The sequence below is a fragment of the Rhinatrema bivittatum genome, chromosome 3 (genome assembly GCF_901001135.1).
Source record: "Rhinatrema bivittatum chromosome 3, aRhiBiv1.1, whole genome shotgun sequence".
Taxonomy (NCBI): domain Eukaryota; kingdom Metazoa; phylum Chordata; class Amphibia; order Gymnophiona; family Rhinatrematidae; genus Rhinatrema; species Rhinatrema bivittatum.
This window is the reverse complement of record NC_042617.1, coordinates 89,834,571-89,859,498: the sequence shown is the minus strand read 5'-3', so window position 1 is coordinate 89,859,498 and position 24,928 is coordinate 89,834,571. Positions and strand designations below refer to the sequence as shown.

Below are 24,928 nucleotides of genomic sequence, written 5' to 3'. Positions count from 1 at the left end.
AATGTTGGGTTCCATATTAGGTGCTACAACCCAAGAAAGAGATCTAGGTGTCATAGTGGATAACACATTGAAATTGTTGGCTCAGTGTGCTGAAGCAGTCAAAAAAGCAAACAGAATGTTGGGAATTATTAGAAAGGGAATGGTGAATAAAACGGAAAATGTCATAATGCCTCTGTATCGCTCCATGGTGAGACCGCACCTTGAATACTGTGTACAATTTTCAAAAAAGATATAATTGCGATGGAGAAGATACAGAGAAGGGCTACCAAAATGATAAGGGGAATGGAACAACTCCCCTATGAGGAAAAATTAAAGAGGTTAGGACTTTTCAGCTTGGAGAAGAGACGACTGAGGGGGGATATGATAGAGATGTTTAAAATCATGAGAGGTCTAGAATGGGTAGATGTGAATCGGTTATTTACTCTTTCGGATAGTAGAAAGACTAGGGGGCACTCCATGAAGTTAGCATGGGGCACATTTAAAACTAATCGGAGAAAGTTCTTTTTTACTCAACGCACAATTAAACTCTGGAATTTGTTGCCAGAGGATGTGGTTAGTGCAGTTAGTATAACTGTGTTTAAAAAAGGATTGGATAAGTTCTTGGAGGAGAAGTCCATTACCTGCTATTAAATTCACTTAGGGGCGGATTTTCAAACACTACGCGCGCGGGTACTTTTGTTCGCGCCGGTGGCGCGAACAAAAGTACACCAGATTTTATAAGATACGCGCATAGCCGCGCGTATCTTATAAAATCCGGGGTCGGCGCGCGCAAGGGGGTGCACATTTGTGCAACCTGCACGCGCCGAGCCCAGCGCGGCCTGCCTGTTCCCTCCGAGGCCGCTCCGATTTCGGAGCGGCCTCGGAGGGAACTTTTCTTCGCCCTCCCCCCACCTTCCCCTCCCTTCCCCTACCTAACCCACCCCCCCGGCCCTATCTAAACCCCCCCCTTACCTTTGTCGGCAATGTTATGCCTGCTTTCAGCAGGCGTAACTTTGCGCGCGTCGCCGGCAGCCCCGCTCCGTCCTCCGGTCCCGGGGGCGTGGTCCGGAGGCCTCGACCACGCCCCGGGCCGGCGCCACGCCCCCGGGCCCACCCCTGAAACACCGCGTCGTTTCGGGAACACCCCCGGACAGGCCCCCTCCCTCCCCGTTTCGAAAGCCCTGGGACTTACGCGCGTCCTGGGGCTTTACGCACGCCGGCGGCCTATGCAAAATAGGTGCGCTGGCGCGCGAGGGCCCTGCGCACGTAAATCCTGCCGGATTTACGCGCGCAGGGGTTTTAAAATCCACCCCTTAGAGAATAGCCACTGCCATTAGCAATGGTAACATGGAATAGACTTAGTTTTTGGGTACTTGCCAGGTTCTTATGGCCTGAATTGGCTACTGTTGGAAACAGGATGCTGGGCTTGATGGACCCTTAGTCTGACCCAGTATGGCATATTCTTATATAACCTACTGTCACGTCTGCCATCCCTATCCAGACAGTAGAGGGAAGCGAATATGTGGCGAGAACTCCACATTGCAGCTTTGCAGATTTCCTCCATGGGAACAGCTTGCAAGTGGGCCACTGACCCTGCCATGGCTCTGTCAGAATGAGCCTTGACATGATCCCCAAGATGCAGTCCCGCCTGGGTATGACAGAAGGAGATGCAATCTGATAGCCAACTAGATGGTGTCTGTTTTGCAACAGCAACTCAAAAGAAATGAAAAGCTGGGTGATTATCTATGGGTTTCTGTCTGCTCCAGATAGAAGGCTAAGGTTCTCTTGCAGTCCAAACTATGCAGGTATCATTTGCCTTGGTGTGAATGGGGCCTGGAAAAGAATGTTGGCAGAGTGAAGTGATTGACTGGTTAAGATGGAAATCCATCATTACCTTAGGCAGGAACTTAGGGTGCATATGCAAGATCACCCTGTCATGAAAAAACTTAACGTAAAGTGGATAAGTCACTAAGGCCTAGGGCTTGCTGACCCTGCGTGCTGAAGTGACCACCACCAAAAATATGACCTTCCAGGTCACGTCCTAGGTCACAGGAATGAAGTGGCTCAAAAGGAGCTTTCATTAGTTGAGCGAGCACCATGTTGAGGTCCCAAGACACAGCAGGAGGCCTTAGGGGAGGCTTCAACTGAAGCAGGCCATGCATGAAGCGTACAACTATAGGCTGTACAGAGACAGGCGTACCAACTACTCCATGGTGGTATGTGCCAATTTCACTCAGATGAACTCTAACAGAGTTGATTTTCAAATCAGCCTCTGATAGGTGTAGAAGGTAATCAAATAGTTTTTGTGTGGGGCAGGAGAACAGATCCAGAGCCTTCTGCTCATACCACACAGAAAACCTTCTTCAGTTCATAGGACTTTCTAGTGGAAGGCTTTCTGGAAGCCACCAAGACCCGAGACATATACTCTGAGAGACTGAGAGGTTGCAATATTAACCTCTCAACATCCAGGCTGCGAGCAACAGAGTCTGAAGGTTGGAATATTGCAACCTACCTCAATCTTGAGTGATGAGATCTGGGGAAGTCCCCAGACTGATCGGTTTCTGGATGGACAACTCCCACAAGAGTGAATACTAGACCAATCTTGGCCAGTGAAGGACTTTGAGGATCATAGTCCCTCTGTCCTCGCGAAGCTTCAAGGGAGTCTTCACCACCAAGGGACTCGGCAGATATGCAAACAGAAGACCCTTGCTCCAATTGCGGGAAAAGGTGTCTGAGGCTGGTCTGCCATCTGTTCTGTGCAGGGAGCAGAATTGAGTCACCTTTCTGTTGCAAAGGTTGCAAGGGGGCCTCATGGCATGAGCTGGTGCCTTCCCGAGCCCGGCACCGTGCATCGAAGGTTACGGTACTGATGCTTCCTTGGCTTCCCTCAGTGCTTGGCCTGGTCTTTCCCTGATGCTGAGGTCGATGACGATGAACCTGACATCCTTGACCTGGAAGAGACGGACAGGTGCCAGGTCCTCAGTGCCCCTATCAGCCAACGGCATTGACAGAACCAATGACCCTGCTGATGTCTATGGTACGGTGTCCATCGATTTGGCTCCAAGGTCCATCGGTGCAGATGCTGCCGATGAAGATGGCTTTGACTTCCTCAACCCAAAGAGTTTCTCCATCTTGTCAAGTCAAGCCTTAGGGGTCATCTGAGCACAGAAGTGGCAACCCCAGACGTCTTGCGATGAGTAGAGGACACATGCCTCATAAGGGTCCATGGTGGACATGGTCCTCAGGCACTGGGGGCATGACAAAATAAACAAAGGGGGATAAATGAGAGACGTGATGGTGGGCGGTCAAAGCTGGCGGGCACTGAGGCACTGCCGACATAGGGGGAGGAACACACAAAAGTAAACTTATCAAAGACGCCGAAAAACCTATGGGGGCACTGAGAGGGACTCTGCTTGGATGGAACGCAAAAAAACCTGAAGAAAATCGGTGAAAACATTTTCCAAGTCAATTTCCAGAGGAAAAGCCACAAGCTCACAAAACCACAAGGCAAAAGCTCCACAGAAAAAAAGAGGGATCCCGCGTAGATGTGTGATATAGGGCATGCAGGGCATGCTCAGTGCGCCTAGTCAAAGTTCCAGAAACTTTGATGTACGTTTTCTGTGCCAGGCTTCATACGATAATGTCACCCATGTGTGAGTACTACCATCCTGCTTGTTCTAGGAGAAATATTTATGCTTCATACATTTAGAAATCATCATGGCCTACTTGTTGAACTTTTATTTTGCAATCTTCAATAGAAATAATCGGCCGGATTTTAAAATGTATGCGCATAAATTTCGGGGGTTACGCACGTGGCCGGGCCTTATGCGCATTTTACAACGGGCCCGGCCATGCACGTAACTCCCAATATGCGCACAAGTGCCGGGCCTGCTGAAATGGGTGGCCCAGGAGGGTGTGGTCTGGGTGAGACAGGGGGAGGGCAGGGACAGCGCCAGTAGCCGCTATCCCGGGGAAGCACGTGTTGGCAGCCGGCCAGCATGCGAAGTCTACTGCTGCTCCAAAGGAGCAGCAAGGCAAAAAATAAAAAAGTTTATGAGAACTAGGAAAGGGTTAGGGGTTGGGGAGGAAAGGGGAAAAGGTAGGAAGGTTATGTAGAGGTATAGGGAACTGGAGAAGCCCTACTTGCATCAGCGCACATTTTTCTAAAATCCCTTGCCCCCGTGCGTGGAGCAGGCCACCCGCCCGCACATGCGCGTGGAGACACGAATATCTGGCGCATGTGCGCGCGGGACCTATATTTTATATTATGCACGCACTGACACGCGCATGTTATAAAATAGCCACGTCCATGTGCATGCGCCGGGAACTGTACACACATGGACGCGTGCATGGGGGGGGGTCTTAAAATCGACCCCAATATTTGTTACCCACTAACTCCCACCAAAAGAAAATATATAATTATTTGTTTTCATGTTTCATGATTTTAACCTTACCTACTTACACATTCCATAGATGTTCAATACTGTTACTCAATCTGTCATGTTTTTGTAGCATCACCGCTAGATTTTGGGGCCTATGCACTAATGGGTAGATTTTAAAAGGTCCGTGCATGCATCCACGTGCGCACATGGACACGTGGATTTTATAACATGTGCATGTTGGCACGCGCATGTTATAAAATCCATGGGCCGTGCGCACCAGATTTTATTATTCGTGCACGCATGTTCGGGTTCCATGCGCGGGGGGGCCTAATTTTATAAAAGTATGCGCGGCGACGAGATCGGGCCTCTCCCAGTTTCCTCCCAGTTCGCTCCAATTAAGTAGCGGACTGGGAAGGAACTTTCCAATCCACCTGACCTTCCTCTCTCTTCCCCTCTTCTCTCCTCCCCACCCCCATCCCTATCCTCCCTAACCCCCAATTTTTTATTTTACCTTTTGCTCCATTCAGAATCAGTAGCAACTTGCGTGTGCTGGCAGGCTGCCGGTGCGCACTTTCCCGGCACAGTGGCAAATGGCCGCTGTACTGGCTGCCCTCAGCTCCACCCCCCCCCACCCCTCCCTGCTCCCCAGACCACCCCTTTCTCTGGGTCCGGCACTTCTGCGCGTAATGGGAGTTATGTGCATGGCTGGACCCCTTTTAAAATGCACGCGGTGCATGCAAGACCTGGCCATGCACGTAACCGATTTTAAATTTGGCCTTAAAGGCTTTCTCCAATTTTATGTCTATGATAAAAATGTTTAGTATGTAGTCCTTACCATAAAGCATCTGCCTGGCTAGAGTATGCTGTTTCCCCTTGGCAAAACAGATCCAAAAAATAAAAGGAGAATTTTTAAAGCCCATCGCACCTCAAAACCAAGAGATACATGCACAAGTTGGGCCGGCACATGCTGAGAGAATTTTAAAAGCTGCCCAGATACGCGCATATCTTTCACTATGCATACAAATGAAAAGTTCCAAAAAAGAGGTGGGGTGTGGGCATTCTCTGGGTGGGGCAAGGCCATTGCTGAATTTCAACTTGAAATTAGCACTTAATATTTGCGTGCACTAGTGCATCCTGGGATCCCCTGCCACTTAACTTTACTTCTGCTGTGGAGAATGTGCAATTATAAAACAAAAAGATCTAGACAGTACAGTGGGGTTTTAAGGGTCAGATCCAAAAGGGGAGAAGGGAGGCTATTAAACTAGAGGGGTTTGGAAGTCCAATCTCTTACCTGAGCGAACTGGGAAAACTGGTAATGGCGTCAGCATGCGTGTCTTTTAAAATCCCCCGAACTTACACGGAAGAAGCGTCACTTTGCACGCATAAGCGTGTGTCCTCTTAAAATTGCGTGCACATGTGCGTGCGACCAGGCTATTTTATAACATGCGCGCATATACGCCCATATGTTATAAAATGTCTAATGTCCCTGGGCACGGGCCAACGAATGCTCGCACATGTGCACCAAAGCGTCTGTTTAAAAGTTACCATCCCTGATCACTGGACTTTGAAAAGCTGCATTTTCTCAATCAGCACACAGATTCTGTCAGAAGTTTTTATCCAGTTGAGAACAGAGACTGAGTGTTTAGAAGAAGCTTGTCCTCTAATCAGAAGGGAGATGACAGAAGGGGGAGAAAGAAAACAGCAAGCCCTCAAAAATGAAGGGATGATGGAGTTGTGAAGGGTGAGGGCAGAAGAGCTACATGGAGTTTTCAGTGCGGGAAACAGTAACAGTAGTAGAGAGCCTTAACTGTGGGAATCCTATCTTGATTCTGATCCACAGTTATTGGCTTAATTAGCTAACGTGTGATGTGTTTTTTTCTATCTCCCCAAGTAGGAAAGCAGAAAGAAGGGGAGCTTACTAAAGCAGGTGACTCAGCATAGGCTGAGTCACCTGCAGCTTTGAATCTTGCCTAAGTGAATGTCAGTCAGCATCAGCACAGAAGCAAAACCACAGATCTAGGAAGGTAATTTTTAAAGAACTCTGCACGGCCCCATATACATGTGTATATGGCCACTTGGAGATCTACTACAGTATTTTATAACCTGTGAGAATCAGGAATGCGCAGATTATAAAATGTGTATGTGTACCCCAAACATACGCCTAAATACCTGCAATGCATTGAAAGCATGTACTTTTCCCAGTTTATAAACATACATGCATATGTTTTTCACATGAAAAAACAGAACTTGCTCACATAAAACCCTGAGTTATATGTGGAAGTCAATATTTTTTAAAACATGCATGTGTAATTGAAATCACCAGTTTGCTGTTACCTTACCAGTTCACCCTGCAGGTCATTGAAACCACCCTTAACTCTCCCCAGTTCACCCAGCCCTCCCACCCAACCAATAGCAGACAACAGACGAGTCTGATATCAAGTGCCCTAGTTAATTAGCTGATATAAAACTGCATGAAAAAGTTGACAAATATCTTAGCGTAAGACTTTTATAAAATAGCAATTTGCACAGTAACTCTTGACCCTACTGCAGAAAGCCCCTAAACCACCCCTTATTTGCGTGTGTAAATGTGCCTGCAAAACAGAAAGTACATGCATACTTCTGATGTATCTTAAATAGCATATATGCAAGTACAAGTAAGTGCTAATTTTATGTGCGTAACTGCTTTAAAAATTAACCTGTATAAGTTTAAAACAGTACAGCTCCTGAGAGGGAGGCACAGGTGACTTGAATAACAAGTACAATTATTAAGCTAGCTTTCACTAAAGACTGAAGAACTATGAACATCAATTAAAACAAAAATAACCTATTAAGTTGACCACCTGAAAAAGAGCTCCAAAATTAAATTTTGCCATTTTGGGATTTTGTGTTTATTTTACAAAAAGGGATTTGAACTTGTATTACTTCAATTTTTGGTTTTATATATTTTTCTTACTAAAGACAATGACTATAACTTTTAATATAATAGTGCTTTAATCTTTCATTTAGATAGCAAATGTTGCTTACCTGTAACAGGTGTTCTCACAGGACAGCAGGATGTTAGTCCTCACATATGGGTGACATCATCAGGATGGAGCCCAATCACGGAAAACATCTGTCAAAGTTTCCAGAACTTTGACTGGCCCCTACTGGGCATGCCCAGCATGGCACTAACCCTGCAGCCAGCAGGGGTCCCCCTTCAGTCTTATTTGAAAGCTACAGGCAGTGCCAAAAAATAAAATAACAAAACGTTACGAACCCAACACCGCGGGGCGGCGGGCGGGTTTTGTGAGAACTAACATCCTGCTGTCTTGTGAGAACACCTGTTACAGGTAAGCAACATTTGCTTTCTCACAGGACAAGCAGGATGGTAATCCTCACATATGGGTGAGTACCAAGCTGAGGATGTCCGAACATGCACCAAATGTACCCAACAGTGTGCAACAGGCACAACTGCTGGGGTGGAATTTGGTAGAGGGCATCCTGAACCCCACCGGGCAGGTGGAAGGGTGTTGATACGTCACGTTGGAAACAGGTTACGCAGGACAGACTGGCCGAAGATGGAATCTTGTCTTCCGGCTTTGTCCAAGCAATAGTGGGCTGCGAAAGTATGGAGGGAACTCCAGGTGGCAGCCCTGCAAATATCAGGAAGCGGCACTGATCGAAGGTGTGCTACTGAAGTCGCCATGGCCCTCACAGAGTGTGCTTTGACACGGTCTTGAAAAGGAATGCCTGCTTGCTGATAGCAAAAAGATATGCAGTCCGCTAACCAGGAGGAGAGAGTCTGCTTACCCACAAGCTGCCCTAATGTGTTGGGGTGGAACGAGATGAATAAGTGAGTGCTCGTCCTGTGGGCAACTGTACGGTCTAGATAAAAAGCTAGAGCCCGTTTGCAGTCAAGGGTATGCAGAGCCTGTTCCCCTGGATTGGAATGGGGCCTGGGAAAGAAGGTAGGTAGTATAATGGATTGATTAATGTGAAACTCCGAAACTACCTTAGGTAAAAGTTTAGGGTGAGTGCGGAGTACCGCCCGGTCCTGCAGGAGTTTAGTGTAAGGCGGATAGGTAACTAAGGCCTGTAACTCACTAACCCTGCGAGCTGAAGTGATAGCCAAAAGGAAAATCACTTTCCATGTAAGATGTTTTAGGTCACAGGAGTGAAGAAGCTCGAATGGTGGGTCCATGAGCCGACCGAGAACAAGATTAAGGTCCCAAGAAGGGGCCGGAGGATGTAAAGGCGGCTTGATGTGGAGCAAGCCCTTCAAAAAGCGTGTTACCAGGGGTTGTACTGATATAGGGACATCCCCGACACCTTTATGGAAGGCGGCTACCGCACTGACATGCATTCTGATGGAAGATGTCTTTAGACCTGACTCTGACAAATGCCAGAGATAGTCCAAAAACCTTGGGATTGGACAGGAAAATGGATCAAGGGACTGAGAGGTGCACCATGATGTGTACCTTTTCCATTTATAGGAGTAAGATTTTCTCATGGAAGGCTTCTGTGAAGCAATCAAGACACGTGAAACTGGATCTTAAAGGTTAAGTGGCTGAAGTATTAACCTTTCAACATCCATGCCGTCAGAGACAAGGCCTAAAGATTGGGATGGCACAGGCACCCGTTGTTCTGAGTTATCAGGATCGGGTCCTTTCCCAAGGGAATGTGCCTGTGGATGGATGGAGAGATCCTGGAGTATGGGAAACCACACTTGGCATGGCCAGTGAGGTGCTATCAGGATCATGGTTCCCTTGTCCTGACGTAGCTTCACTAGGGTCTTCGAGAGAAGTGGAAGTGGAGGGAATTCATATAGGAGACTGGTTGCCCATGATAGGGAGAACGCGTCTCTTGATTGATAGTGTTGGCTGTGAGTGAGAGAGCAGAAGTTGTCTACTTTGCGATTTTGAGGTGATGCAAAGAGGTCTATTTGAGGATGACCCCATTGTTGGAAGATCAAGTTTGCTACTGAGGGGTTGAGAGACCACTCGTGCGGTTGAAAGGTGAGATTCAGTTTGTCTACCAACACATTGTCCACTCTCGGCAAGTAGGTGGCCCTGAGGCACATTGAGTGGGAGAGGGCCTCCGCCCATATCTGCGCAGCTTCCTGACACAGAAGGTAGGAGCCCGTCCCTCCCTGTTTGTTGATGTACCACATGGCCACCTGGTTGTCCGTCTGGATCAGGATGACTTGATTGGAGAGGCGATCCTGAAATACCCTGAGAGCATATCTGATTGTTCGCAGCTCCAGGAAATTTATTTGGTGTTTGGCTTCCTCGGGAGACCAAGATCCTTGTGTCTGCAGATCAGCCATGTTGGCTCCCCAGCCGAGGTTGGAAGCATCAGTGGTGAAAATTATTTGAGGGTCTGGAGACTGGAAGGGCAAGCTTTGGAGGAGGTTGACCTGATTTATCCACCAGGCGAGAGACTGATGGAGTGAGTCGGTTACATGGACAATGGTCGACAGGGGTTGATTGGATTGAGTCCATTGTGACCTTAGAGTCCACTGCATGACTCTCATGGCCAAGCAGGCCATTGGGGTGACCTGAACTGTGTCCCAGGAGGATGAGAAAGTAGTGTGCAGTCATGGAGTGCTGAGACTGCAGCTGGTGTGCAAGAGACACGAGAGTGAGAGCTCGCTGTCGAGGCAGAAAAGCCTTTGCCTGCAAGGTGTCCAAAGTCTGCCCCAATGAACGATAAGGTTTGAGATGGGACTAAGTAGGATTTGTCATAGTTGCCAAGAAATCCGAGTGAAATTAGAGTGTGTAAAGTAAGATGTAGGGACAACAGAGCAGCTTGCTGAGTGGGAGCCCTGATTAATCAATCGTCTAGATAGGGGTAGACTTGAACACCTTGAGTCCTGAGGAAGGCTGCAACTCGACGAGGCATTTTGTGAAGACTCGTGGTGCAGACGCGAGGCCGAATGGAAGCACTCGGTACTGTTAGTGCTTGGGGTCTACTAGAAACCTCAGGTATTTGCGATGAGATGGAATTATCGCGATATAAGTGTATGCATCCTGGAGGTCTAGAGAGCAGAGCCAGTCTCCTCTTTGTAGAAAAGGAAGAAGAGAGCCCAAGGTCACCATTTTGAACTTCTCTCGCTGGAGGTACTTGAGGGCACGTAGATCCAGAATTACACGAACGCCTCCCAATTTTTTGGGGATTAGAAAGTGCTGGGAATAGAACCCTAGGCCTTGCTGGGAATAGGGCACTGGTTCTATAGCCTTAGACTGAAGGAGGAGAGAGACCTCCTGTTCCAGAAGGATGGAGTGATCGGATGTTCTCCACGTCAGTAGAGGTGGGGAATCCGGTGGAATGGAGAGAAAGTTCAGACGATAACCTAGAGCAATTATCGCTAGGACCCACTGGTCTGAGGTGATTGAGTGCCACCTGTTGTTGAAATGGCACAATCGACCTCCCACTGGAATGTGGGGCAATGGAAGCTGGCTGCTGCTCTCTATGCAGGAGTCAAAAACCGGAAGCAGGGCCTGGCTGAGGAGCTGCTTGCGGTTTTTGTTTCCGTGTCTGACGAGACTGAGCTTTTTGAAATGGTCTCATAGAACGGGTTCTAGTTGGCGGCAGGTAAGACTTCTTCGGGTGGAAGAATGACTTCTTAGAGTCCTTTCGGAAGGGCTGTTTTGAAGAGTACTCAGAAGGCATCAGAGAGAGTTGTTTAAGGGTCTCATGATGATCCTTGAGTTCCGCCACTTTCTGTTGAATCTGCTCGCCAAACAGATTATCCTCTATACAGGGCAGGTCAGATAATCTGTCTTGTACTTCAGGGTGAAGGTCGGAAGACTTGAGCCAGGCCCATCATCTTGCCGAGATAGGAGCTGCAGATACCCTGGTAGCAGTGTCAAAGATATTGTAAGATGATCTGATCTCATGCTTGCCTGCCTCAAAACCCTTGTTTACTAGGGTTTGGAGTTGCACTTGAAATTGCTGAGGCAGGGAGTCTGTTAAGTCTTGTATCTGCTTAAATAAGACCCTATTATATTGGGTCACATAGAGCTGATAAGAGGCAATTCTGGAGATGAGCATTGATCCTTGAAAGACACGGTGACCAACGGCATCTAGAAATTTCTGTTCCTTGCCTGGGGGAAAGGAAGTGTGAGGTTTTGATCTCTTTGCTCTTTTCTGAGCAGATTCGACAACCACAGATTGGTGATCCAATTGAGGTTTGCGAAAACCTGGAGCTGACTGAACGAGATAGGTGGTGTCAACTTTCCTGTGGATTGGAGCCACAGAGCCAGGATGTTCCCAGTTCTTTTTGAGGAGATCCAGAAGAACCAGGTGGATAGGGATGGAGGTTATTTCCTTGGGAGCATCCAGGAATTGTAACAGCTCCATCATTTGATGCCTGTCATCTTGTTCAGTTTGTAATTGGAAGGGAACCAATTCAGACATCTCCCTCACAAAATTTATGAAGGAAAGGTCCTCTGGAGGAGAACGCTTTCTACTTTCAGTAGGTGAAGGTGGTGAAGGCAAATCATTCATGTCTGGTGAAGAATCATCAGTCCAGGTGTCGTAGGGAACAGCACCTGCTCCTCTAGGAATTAGAGGAGGATGGGGCGGTGGGATTCCTGAAGGTCCTGGTTGAGGCTCCGAAGGACTCGAAGGAATAATGGGAGGCACCAATGAAGGCATCGAAGGCATTGGTGCAAGCATCGAGGGCATCGATGGATGGGTCGGTGGTGCTGATGGACACGTCGGCACCGATGGGTAGATCGGTGGCACCGATGGACGTATGGGCATCGATGGCTGAGGCATCGGCAGAACTCCCAATGCAGGGATGCGGAATGGTGTTTCTCCTCCCGATGACAAAGGAAGTGGGGAGGGTACCAGAGCCATCGGTGACCCGGGGTCCATCGGTGGAAAAGCGGCCATAAGCGCTTTCATCCTCGAGAGCAGCGGTGCCAACGTTGCTGGAATCGGGTCACTGGTCGGTTCCGCAATCGGTACCGGTGTCGTGCCGGAGGAACCTGGAGTCGAGGCATCGCCTTGTCAATGGCCTCCTGAACCATCCGGTCCAGTTCTTCTTGGAGACCTGGAGCAAGCAGCCCTGGCTCCGGAACAGAAGAAGGAGGCAGAGTCATAGCCGGAGAGATCACCATTAAAGGCGGAGTCGCGGCTCCCGATACCCTGTCGGGTGAGGATTGCCTCGGTGACCCGGTCGCCGAAAAGGTCGGTGCCTTTTCTGGATGGGGCTTCTTTGACGGCGTCTCGGACGATGGCGAGGTCAATGATTTCGCTCCCTCGATGGTCTGAGACTTTCGATGCCGGTGGCGATGTTTATCTTTACGATCTCCTCGGTCCTGAGGGGGAGTAGAGGTTGTCAAAGTCTGAGAAGTTGTCGATGCCGGATGGTCACCGGCTGGAGATCGATGCTGGCGCGAAGTTGACGGTGCCGGTTCTGATGACGTCGATGCAATAGATGGCGTCGGGGTTTGAACACGGAAGAGAAGTTCCATCTTCTCCATTCTAGCCTTGCGATCTTTTGGTGTCATATTTATATCTGTTGGATTGTAAAGCCTGTTGCTAATTTAATGTTCATTGTAAACCGAGGTGATGTTTGCTAACAAGCCGCGGTATATAAAAATCTTTAAATAAATAATAAATAAATAAGGGCACATTTGGTGCAGATTAGGACATCGTGCTCACATCCGAGATACATTACACAGACTTTGTGAGGGTCTGTGATGGACATGGTGCGATTACAGTCCAGGCACCGGCGGAACCCCGACGCCATGCCCATAAAAAAATTGAGCCGCGGTACGGACGACGGCCAGTAGGCCGCGAGGGCCAAACTCGACTGTAATCGACGGAAAACGGGTAAAGAACTTACCGGAGTACTGCGGCTTGAAAAAGTTTAAGGAGGGACCCCTGTGGGGTAAATTAAATTTTAGTAATTCCGTGAGGAAAATTCCTGTCAGGAATCTCTGCAGATCTCCTTAACCGCATGGCTACTGCTGCGCGGAAAATAGAAGACTGAAGGGGGACCCCTGCTAGCTGCAGGGTTAGTGCCATGCTGGGCATGTCCAGTAGGGGCCAGTCAAAGTTCTGAAAACTTTGACAGAAGTGTTCCGTGATTGGGCTCCATCCTGTGATGTCACCCATATGTGAGGACTAACATCCTGCTTGTCCTGTGAGAACTAATGTACTGCCTGTGATAAAAATTCATAGCTTTTGTTCATAGCCCCGGGGAGGAAGAAATCTTAACCATTGCTCAACAACAACACATACTGGTTGGAATACAGAGTTTGAGGAAATCACTGTCTAGCTTCCAGGTAAGGACTCTCACTGTAATGGTGGGGCTAGGGAAGGTTATAAAAATAGGGAAAATACCCCAATTAATTGCAAATGAAAGTTCATGATGTCAGTGACCAGTACAGCCAAGTCTAATGGGGCTGGAAGCCCAAAGGAGCAGGAGGAAATTACCAGCCCAAATATTCAATTAAAAATATTGCAGAGCTCTGATTAAGTTCACTGATGAAGGTTAGAGGACTGACAGTATAGTTCATTACTTGCCGAAGAGATCTGTGAAGAGACCTGGAGACCTTGGGTAAGTTCCGCTATATCCAGCACTCACTTTATGACCTTAAGCAAATCAGGGTCACTGTAACTATGTGAAATATGTTGTATAGCAGAGTGTACAATGATAGCATTATATAAATATTATTTCAAGATGCAGATCAGTAAGAATATTTAAGATTTTTTTTTCTGCATTACAAATAAAACCTCATTTTCCTTGATTTTCTGCCACTTTAAAATCTCCTCTTCAGATTAATGCCATTCCATCACTGACTGAGGGGCAAATATCCTCTTCATTCACAGCTACCAGGAATTTTTCCCTATTTTATACCCCCCAACAACATAGCTTGTCTAGTCACTATGGTGATAGTCCTGGGCCATGCTGATGCACCAGGTCTCCTTCCAGAGCCCTGCAATCATGGGCACTGTATCCAGTCATTAGGTGTCATCCTTAAGCAAGGGCAGATTTAAAAACGGGAAGTGACAGCATATGCAGCCCAAAGGAAAGTTCGCAAGCATACAGTGTGCTTCCTGGAAAATGCCTTTTAGTTCCTCCCATTGCAGCCTTTGGACGAAACACGGGTCCATGTCGAGGGATTTACTGTCATGCTTACATCTCGATTTTGAAGTTCTTGAATAAAAATATTTACACTTTGAAAATTCTCCTTTCAATGACTACAGTGGACACCATTAGTTATTGCATGCTGAATGCTTGCGAACTACCCTTAAGCAATGACCATAACCATCTCCTCTTTTCCCTTCCCCAGAAGGCTGTGAATACTGTTTTTGCAGCAGCTCCAGCTCCAGCTGATACAGGGACCTGACTTTAGGGTTGAACTGTGTACAGCACTACCACTGAATCTTTGGGCCAGCCCTGCCAAAATTAGAAATAGAAATTTTCAACAATGTAATTACTAGCCTGCATGGCTATTTTAAGCAAAAGTTTTTCAAGTCTCATTAAAGCATTATATGCAAGCACTAATATAAAAACTTTAAAGTATTAGGAAATTATAAAGAATCATTAAGACTTACAGCACCAAAGGCAACAGAAAGCATGGTTTGCATTTTGGCATCATCTATGGAGCCGACAACACCTTTTTTGTATAGCAGAGCACTTCCAGCTACGGTCCAGAACTTGACATGTTTAATTCCCACAGATACAAAGTGTGTGTCTGAATCTGGACGGAACTCAGCAATAAATATTCTCTCCAAGTGACCTCCTTTGCTAGCCACTTTGACACCTGTTTAAATAATAAATACAAAAGGACAATACTAAAACACAGTATTCCTAAATTCTTAGTTATAATTCTTTTCCGTTTGCATTTATTTGACTATAAATTCTGCTGTAGGAGGAAGAGAGATGATCATTTTTATTATTGATATTTATTTTTATATTATCCACTCAAAAGATAAGATAACTGAAATGGCTTATAGAAGTTGTAGCACATTTAAACTAAAGTATAAGGATAAAAAACAACAGGAATCACAAAATGCAGTTATATACAGCAGGAACATGGATTGTTTGCACAATAAGGTGTTACTGTGATATGGTGACAAATGAATGCCCCAAGTAAAGTGCAATTTCCTGTGTGCAATTAGGGTTCACACAGATGGTTCATATGACTTAAAATAGCTACCGAAGCTGAGGTTTGGAATCTTAAAGCTTTTCATCTGGTTGATAAACACTCAAATAGCCACACTGCTAGTAGCCTTCTTAAGCTTCAGCTTCCTTTTCTGCAAAGTTTAAAGATAGAACTTAGAGGTTGATATTCAGTGTCACTTTGCCAGTTACATGGTGCTGCCTGAAAATTCAGCCAAATTAACTGGCTAAATGTTTATCCTAAACAGCTGATAAGCGAGAGTATTCTGAGGAGGAGATTCTTATCTGGATAACTTAACCAGATAAGTGCTGATTTAAAGCCTTATCCAGCTTACAGGGTCATTCATAAAAAATGCATTATGGCTTTAACGTCGTAATGCATACAATAATAGTACTATTGCATGGCGCGAATGCAAATTTTTGGAAGGGGCAGGATTAGGGAGCGGTTTAATAGTACTATTGCATGGCACGAACGCAAATTTTTGGAAGGGGTTGGGCGGGATTCATTAAAATGAGGGGCAATATCACACCAGAAATAACTACAACTTTTCTCCTGGCATTAAGCTGTGTGATATGCCCAAAATGGCCATAGTGCAATTTGGAGGCAGAGGGAGAGAGAGGGACTATATTTATAAGGCCCTCATAGTAGTCAATTATTTATATCTCTATAGGAAGGTCAGCTAATAGCTCGAGGTGAGGTGTTGGTGGTGGTTTAGGGGCCAGTTTTACATGCAGAGTGAGACATACGAACTACACAGCACACCTTGGTGAAGATTTGACGTCATCTGGAGTGAGGAAAGTCTCACAAAGATGAGATTTCTACTATGTTATCTTGGCCTAGCTTGATGGTACCTTGATAGAGAGTCCATCAAGCTAGGGTGAGAGAACACTGTAGAAATCTCATCTTTGCGTGACTTTCTTCACTAGAAATCACGTCAAATCTTCACCGAGATCTACTGTGCTGTTCGTACGCCTCACTCTGTATGTAAAACTGGCTCCAAAACCCTAGACTACCACCAAAACCTCATCTGCCCCTCCTATAGCAGTATAGTTGACTACAATGAGGAACTTATAAATAGTCTCTCTCTCTCAATTCAGTCACTGTTCTGCATAGGAAAAGTTAGCTAGATAAACTTCTCTGGCTAATCAATAGTGCAGCCACACTATTGAATATAGCTGGCTATTCAAAAAAAAAAAAAAAAATGGCTACCAGCCCTTTAGTTGTGATGGTGGCCCCAACCTCAAGCAACTGACTTCACCTTAAAGGACTGAACACATAAAAAATTGTTGGCAAAATTAAGCAGGGGTCAGAGTTGACCCTTGTCTGAACCGGGGGGCTGCAATGCAAGGTGGCCCCAACAACCTACATTCCAAAAAATAGATTTATCTTCACGTGCAGTGAAAGCCTCCCACAAACCCCAACTCTGTCATCCAAAAATAAACTATGCCCCTCCCTTTCCAAATACTGTCACGGCACCCCCACCCCAATAGGAGATCAAAAACATTGGGGGTGTAGTGCCTCCCTCCCCCACATGTATTAAAAAAAAATCATAGGGGTTCAGTGGCATCCAATGTGATAGGGGCAAGGTCTGGGGATGTGGCCAGTGTCCAATCCACAGACCTTGACCAGTCACATGACTGGGACAAGGACAGGTTATCACCATTTGGAGAAATGTTGTAAACAAGACCACGGTTAGGGGGCGCTCTGAGCCCCATCGCTGGAGCTATAACAGATTTTTGAAAGTTTGAGGGTGCAGGAAGGGGGGCACTTGAGAGTGCTTGGGATGGGGATGCCACTGAACGCCAATGATTTTTTAAAATATATTTGGGATGGGGAGGGGAAGGGGATGGGCGGCACTATACCTCTGTTTTTGGTTCTCTACTGGGGTGGGGCTGACAGTATTTCAGTAGTTGGAAAGGGGGGCCACAGCTTATTTTTGGATGACACGGTTGTGGGGTGCTGTTGCTGCGCATGGACTTAAGTCTATTTTTTGGACTTTGGGGTGTCAGAGCTGGAGGTCAGCCATGAGCCCCACTCTACTACTTTTGCTGCACGACTTTAAAACATTTTTTCATGGCCCTTTAAATGTAATGCGAGTATTCTGGGAACCATATTACATTTAACGATTCCCCAGGAGGTATAGTTATTTTATCGGGGCTGACCACTTTCTCAGTCAGCCGCGATGAAATATTAACATGAGATTGCCTAGTAATGAACTGTTTTGCATGCATTTACATTATTCATGGCAAGCAGCTATTTGTAATAGGTGAGGGAACCTGGGCAGGGCCATGCAAAATATACCACGCGATAGTGCTCTATTGAACGATAAGCAGCATATATCGCAAGATATATGCTGTTTAATGTGTGTTAGAGCCCTACAGCAACTTGATATATTTCCTAATTAGCTGGCTATCCGGCCGATACAGTAAAAGTCGCGGGAGAGTGGGCGAATGTGCGTGCGATTCTGTATTCAAATTAGGGCCTGCGGCAAAAAGAGGCACTAGGGACACTAGCGCATCCCTAGCGCCTCTTTTTGGACAGGAGCGGCAGCTGTCAGCTCAATTTTGCCAGCGTCGGTTCTCAAACCCGCTGACAGCCACGGGCCGATTTCACATTTTTTTTTTTTTACTTTTTTTTTTTAACTTTCGGGACCTCCGACTTAATATCGCCAAGATATTAAGTCGGAGGGTGCACAGAAAAGCAGTAAAAACTGCTTTTCTGTGCACTTTCCCAGTGCCCGGAGAAATTAATGACTACCTTTGGGTAGGTGCTAATTTCTGAAAGTAAACGTGCGGTTTGGCTGCACATTTTGCTTTCTGAATCGCGCGGGAATACCTAATAGGGCCATCAACATGCATTTGCATGTTGCGGGCGCTATTAGGTTCGGGGGGTTGGATGCGCGTTTTCGGTGTCGAAAATGCGCGTCCAATCGCGGGTTAACAGTGCGCCCCACCGGAGCACACTGTACTGTATCGGCCTGTATGTTATCTGGCTAACTCTGAATATTGGAGTTAACCGGTTAACATAGGTGGCTAACTCAACTCCTCTCAGTTATGACCCCAGAATACTGACTTATCTGGCTAAATTCTAGCTGGATAAGTGCCCAAATCTTCATTTAAGCTGGATAACTTCTGAATTATCTGGCTAAATGCTGTGGAATATAGACCTCTAAGTGTATAAATGCTGGTTTGTTCCTTAGCGCAGGTTCAGTACCTACTAAAGATATTTTCTTAAAAGATTGCTTTATGCCCTCTTCCTTTTTTGTTTTGTCCTATCCTGTGAATAACATTAAAACTACTTATGTTTCCAGTGCTGCCATTTTGGCACTCTTAAGAAGCACTACTTGCACCAATGAGTTATGTTTTTATTTAGTCTGTATTTTTTGTTTTGGCTTTGTAGTGGCTTATGTTTCTACTATATTTTTTGTGTTGCATATTTATTTGTGATGTAACATGCTCAGAATAAGAAGAAAGAATGAGAGAAGGTAAAAGATTATAGAATTCCAGGTTGTTAGTATGATCTTTTTCACACATTAAAGTCATGACAAATAGTTTTCTTTGAGGTGTGCGGTACATCTTTGGCTTTTTGTTTACTGATTTTAGCTGGTTTCACAAGATTCAGTCTAACTTGAAGCATAAACTTCTCTTTACAACAGCCAGAAAGGACCATGATTTACCTTCTTGCCACCTCCATACTATGATTGTATGTTCAGGGTCTACTCCTACTGAGACCAGCAGTTTACCAGTGGCACTGAAATTAACATAGCCAATGCCTTTGGCATGGAAACATCGCAGAATGGAAAGAACTTGCTTAGTCATAGCATCCCACACATGAACTGACGGCGTTGTACCTACAATTTGTATGCAGAAAACACAAACAGTACATAAGCAAATTAGATAATCTGGGGACATACAGCAAATTTGATAAAAGAAAATTATAGACATTTAAAATATATACTCATTTATAGCTGGAAATTACCCATTAATAACTTAAAAGTAATAGAGGATTACTGTAATTAATGAAATGAGACTAATTCTACATGAACAAAATCACTAATGAAGGACTTCATGCAAAACAAAGCTCTGAAAATATTTGATGTACAGCTGCATTTCAAACAGATACTGATGTGCAGTGGGCTACAATTTACAATTTTTAAGCTGAACTGATACAAAAAATCAAAGACATCTGAAGGCATGAGAAGAGCTTTACCGGTCAATTCTGTAATATCACCTGCATTGTAAAAACAATGGCAAATGAGGAAGCATCAAGGAAAAACAATAATGAAAGAGAAGTAATTTTTCTAATGCTGAAGCACTCAACATCAGCACCAGACGTGAGCACAAAATTAAAATTCTGAAAACGGACATGAGTTGAAAAAAGTGGGAACATTGTTCAGCTAATATAATCAGTAACAAAACTCTCAGTTCAAATCTTCCTAACTAGTACATATCTTCAAAATGGGAGATTACCACACCAGTCAATCTGAGTGGCTAAGTCCTCTTCTGATATGTAAATCCTCTCTTTATAGGAGATACAACATGAATTGAATAGCTTGGATTGGAATAATAGTGTTTTAGTGCAGTCCTAACATACTGCTGTTATTATAAAAAAACAGAACCAGGCATTTAATGTGTTCAGTTTTAAATCAATGGTTCTAGCTATATTGTTCATATTATTAACTTGCCTATTTTCGTTCTATTGCTTTCTCTGTCTTATTTCTAAGAACATAAGAACATGCCATACTGTGTCAGACCAAGGGTCCATCAAGCCCAGCATCCTGTTTCCAACAGTGGCCAATCCAGGCCATAAGAACCTGGCAAGTACCTAAAAACTAAGTCTATTTCATGTTACCGTTGCTAGTAATAGCAGTGGCTATTTTCTAAGTCAACTTAATTAATAGCAGGTAATGGACTTCTCCTCCAAGAACTTATCCAATCCTTTTTTAAACACAGCTATACTAACTGCACTAACCACATCCTCTGGCAACAAATTCCAGAGTTTAATTGTGCGTTGAGTGAAAAAGAACTTTCTCCGATTAGTTTTAAATGTGCCACATGCTAACTTCATGGAGTGCCCCCTAGTCTTTCTATTATCCGAAAGCATAAATAACTGATTCACATCTACCCGTTCTAGACCTATCATGATTTTAAACACCTCTATCATATCCCCCCTCAGCCATCTCTTCTCCAAGCTGAAAAGTCCTAACCTCTTTAGCCTTTCCTCATAGGGGAGCTGTTCCATTCCCCTTATCAATTTGGTAGCCCTTCTCCATCGCAATTATATCTTTTTTGAGATGCGGCGACCAGAATTGTACACAGTATTCAAGGTGCGGTCTCACCATGGCGCAATACAGAGGCATTATGACATTTTCCGTTTTATTCACCATTCCCTTTCTAATAATTCCCAACATTCTGTTCGCTTTTTTGACTGCCATAGCACACTGAACCGACAATTTCAATGTGTTATCCACTATGACACCTAGATCTCTTTCTTGGGTAGTAGCACCTAATATGGAACCTAACATTGTGTAACTATGGCAAAGCAAAATTGCTTACCTTGTAATAGGTGTTAACCCAGGACAGCAGGATGTAGTCCTCACATATGGGTGACGTCACTGATGGAGCCCTAGGCGGGAAAACTTCTGTCAAAGTTTCTGTAAAGCTTTGACTGGCACCCAGAGTGCCTACTGAGCATGCCCAGCATGCTATGATATTCTCTGCCACAGGTGTCTCTCTTCAGTCTCGTATGTAGCTGTAAGCTTTAGCAAAAAATAATAAAATGTAAAATACCCAACTCCGCGGGGAAGGCGGGTGGGTTCTGTGAGGACTACATCCTGCTGTCCTGGGATAACACCTATTACAAGGTAAGCAATTTTGCTTTATCCCAGGACAAGCAGGATGCTAGTCCTCACATATGGGTGATTAGCAAGCTAGAAGCTGAGTCATTTCATATTGAAGCAACAGGGATGTATTGTAGAAAATGAGTCAGCTGAAGATCACAGCAGGATGGATGTAGAAGGAGTTGGGTTTAGACTGGAAACAAGTTTTTTAAAACAGATTGTCCATAGGCCGACTCTTGTCTTCCTGCTTTGTCTAAACAGTAGTGAGCTGCAAAGGTGTGAAGAGAACTCCATGTTGCTGCTTTACAAATGTCAATTATGGGCATTGAACGATAGTGTGCTATTGAGGTTGACATTGCTCTTACTGCATGTGCCTTTACTCGCCCTTGGAGAGGAAGGCCTGCTTTTTCATAGCAAAACTGTATGCAATCTGCTAGCCAGTTGGATAAGGTCTGCTTACCCACTGTTTTCCCTGGTTTGTTTGGATCATAAGAAATAAAAAGTTGAGAGGATTTCCTGTGGACTGCTGTGCGATTTATATAAAAAGCTAAAGCACGCTTACAGTCCAAGGTGTGTAAGGCTGTTTCTCCTGGGTGAGAGTGAGGCCTTGGAAAGAATGTGTGTAAAACTATGGACTGGTTCAAGTGGAATTCCGTAACTACTTTAGGGAGGAATTTTGGATGTGTACGGAGGACCACTCTGTCATGTAGGAACTTTGTGTAAGGTTCGTATGTGACAAGTGCTTGTAACTCACTAACCCTTCTAGCTGAGGTAATGGCTATGAGGAAGATAGTCTTCCATGTAAGAAACTTGATATCACAAGAATCAATGGGTTCGAAGGGAAAACGCATGAGTCTTGTTAAAACTAAATTCAGGTCCCATTCTGTCACTGGCGGCCGAATTGGTGGCTTGTGTTGAGGTAAACCTCTAATAAATCTACTGATGAGAGGCTGTGTAGAGATAGGTGCATCTCCCATCTTGTTATGGTAAGCTGAGATTGCACTTAAGTGTACCCTAACAGATGAAGTCTGAAGACCAGAGTCTGAAAGATGATATAGGTAGTCTAATAGAGAAATCATGGGGCAGGAAAAAGGGTCAATGCTCTTTTGCCTACACCACAAAGTAAACCTCTTCCATTTTGAAGCATAGTTCCTTCGTGTGGAGGGTTTACGTGAAGCTATAAGTACTTGAGATATGTTGGATGGAAGATTGAGTGGTCGCAAGATCAAGCTTTCAACATCCATGCTGTCAGGGAAAGGGATTGAAGGTTGGGATGTCGCAACTGGCCCTGATCCTGAGTTATGAGAGTGGGAGCTACACCCATGCGAATTGGATCCCTGATTGAGAGGTCAAGAAGTGTGGGAAACCATACTTGTCGAGGCCAATACGGGGCTATGAGTATCATGGACCCCTTGTCCTGTTGTAGCTTCACTAGAGTTTTTGTTATGAGCGGTATCGGAGGATACGCATATAGTAGGCCTGAGTTCCAAGGGCGAGCAATGGCATCCTTGGCTGGCTGGTTCTTTTGGCTGTGTAGAGAACAAAAGTTGTCTACTTTGTGATTGAGACTTGACGCAAAGAGGTCTAGTGTCGGTTGACCCCAGCGTTGAAATATCCTGGATGCTACTGAGGGATCCAGGGCTAGGGCTGTAGGCAGGCTGGAACCCGGCTTGGGCTGTAGGCTGGCAGGAACCCGGCTTGGGCTGAAGGTAGACAGGAACCCAGCTTGGGCTGGCTGGCAGGAACCCGGCTTGGGCTGAAGACAGGCTGGAAGACAGGAACCGGCAGGCAGGAACAGAGTAGTCAAACCGCTGGCTGACTCTGGAGCTCAAGGCGACGGGGGACCAAAGGAACCCTGTTGCAAGGCCCTGGTCAGGTGCCCGCGGTGGCCTTAAGTAGGCCGCGGCGTCTGACGTCAGACTCGGGGCGGTCACTCTCCGGCGGGAAACTGTCTAGAAAAGTGCGGGGCGCACACCTAGAGGCAGGCCCATAATGGCGTCTCCCCCACGGGGACACCCAGATCCTGACTCCGCTTCGTTCCCAGCCAGCAGGAACCCTTGAGGTAAGGACTGGGATGTGAGCTTCACAGACCGGACCGCAACATATTTGGTAAAACAGGATAACCTTTTTCTAATCCTGCTGAAGTCCCGCTCCCAAGCTATAAGCATCTGTGTTTGGCAGCATGCAATCTGCTGAGGAAGATTCCTGCCAGCCTGGTAAACAAAGGAAAACATTTTTTGTTATCTCTGCTGCTTATTTTTGTAACCTGAGCCAATGTTGGAACTTGCCACCATTTCTTGAATGTAACAACTGTGTTTCTCTTAATCCAGCCCAGTGGAGGTGTGTGGGGTGCAAAATGGTAAATCCTGTGTATACAAAAGCCTGTCTTAGTTGTAATACACCCCAGTTGAGCCTGAGATTATAAATTCCATATCCTGACAGCATGAGATTTGCCTCAAAAAATACCAGGCACTGCTCCCCTAAAAACTCCAACACATTCAATCATAATCAAGGGCAGATGGAATAATCTGAATCAAATACCTATACAAAGAAACCCTGCTCTGGTGCTTCTGTGTCAGATTACAGGGGTTTTGAAGCAGCTAAATGCTGTTAGTTCAGTCTCTGGAACTCAGGTTCACTCAGCTGCTTGCAGCAAACCCTTAATGAGGTCAGCTCTGACACCCAGAAGAGTAGTGTGTGCCTTCCTCACACCTATTCTCTCCAGATCTCTCATGATTGAACCAGGCTTAGAAGCTGATTCTAGCCCACTCCAAAGAATCCATTCCAGGTGGCTGTTCCAGTTTATCCGAAGATTAAAACCCAGCTTCTTCTTATAGCACTTTCTCTGGATATGGCCACAGCACATTCTGGATCTCCAGCTCCAAATACTTCTGAAATCCAGGCTAGTAGTTCAGTTCAGACTATTGTGCCTCAGTACCAGACTAAACCAGCTAGTGGTCCACCTGATCCGCTCCAGAAGGAGCCCGGTTCAGCTAATTCGCTCAAGAAGGAGCCTGTTATGGAAGGACCCCTCTCCATCCACTCCGCACCAGGGGGAGCCCGCTCACACAACTCCTCTCCAGAAGGAGCCTACTCTCAGAGCTCCGCTCTAGGAGGAGCCTACTCCCACAACTCAGGAGCAGAGAGATGCTGTACCAGCACCCCTGCACCAGAGATACATTGTTACAGAGACCCTGCACCAACAAAACTCTGGTTCAGCACCTCTGTCCAGACAGACTCTGGTTTAGCACTCTGTCCGAGTGCTACTGTCTCCTTTCAGGACATGGACTATGCTGCCTGTAACTCCAGGAAACCCAGTTTATAATGGCCACAGCCTCCATGGGAAATGGGACCCAGAAGGAGGGAGTCTTAAAAGAGGGGTTACTGTTATAGTTCTACCTGCTATGTAGCCTCCCTGCCAGTAGAGGTCATCAGTAAGTTTCGCTCATAGATGCTCTAGCCACCTCCTCGCCGATCACATGATGCGTCAGTTCCAGCCCTACTTAATCCATCCTGTCCATTCCCACTTGCCTCCTTAGTTACCTCGGTTGCTTTACCTGGCTATCCTTGCCTTGCTTTCCTGCCTTGTGGCTTACCTTGGCTTC

General features: G+C 45.9%; 1 protein-coding gene across 1 annotated transcript in view; it reads right to left on the bottom strand.

Moving 5' to 3' along the window:
• EML6 (EMAP like 6) overlaps positions 1–24,928 on the bottom strand; it is an 815,949-nt gene that overhangs the window by 116,318 nt on the left and 674,703 nt on the right. Inside the window, exons 31-32 of the mRNA XM_029593447.1 lie at positions 19,161–19,334; positions 14,916–15,124 (exon numbers count right to left, since the gene is read on the bottom strand). Coding sequence (XP_029449307.1) covers positions 14,916–15,124; positions 19,161–19,334 — 383 coding nt within the window. The remainder of the gene's footprint in view (positions 1–14,915; positions 15,125–19,160; positions 19,335–24,928) is intronic.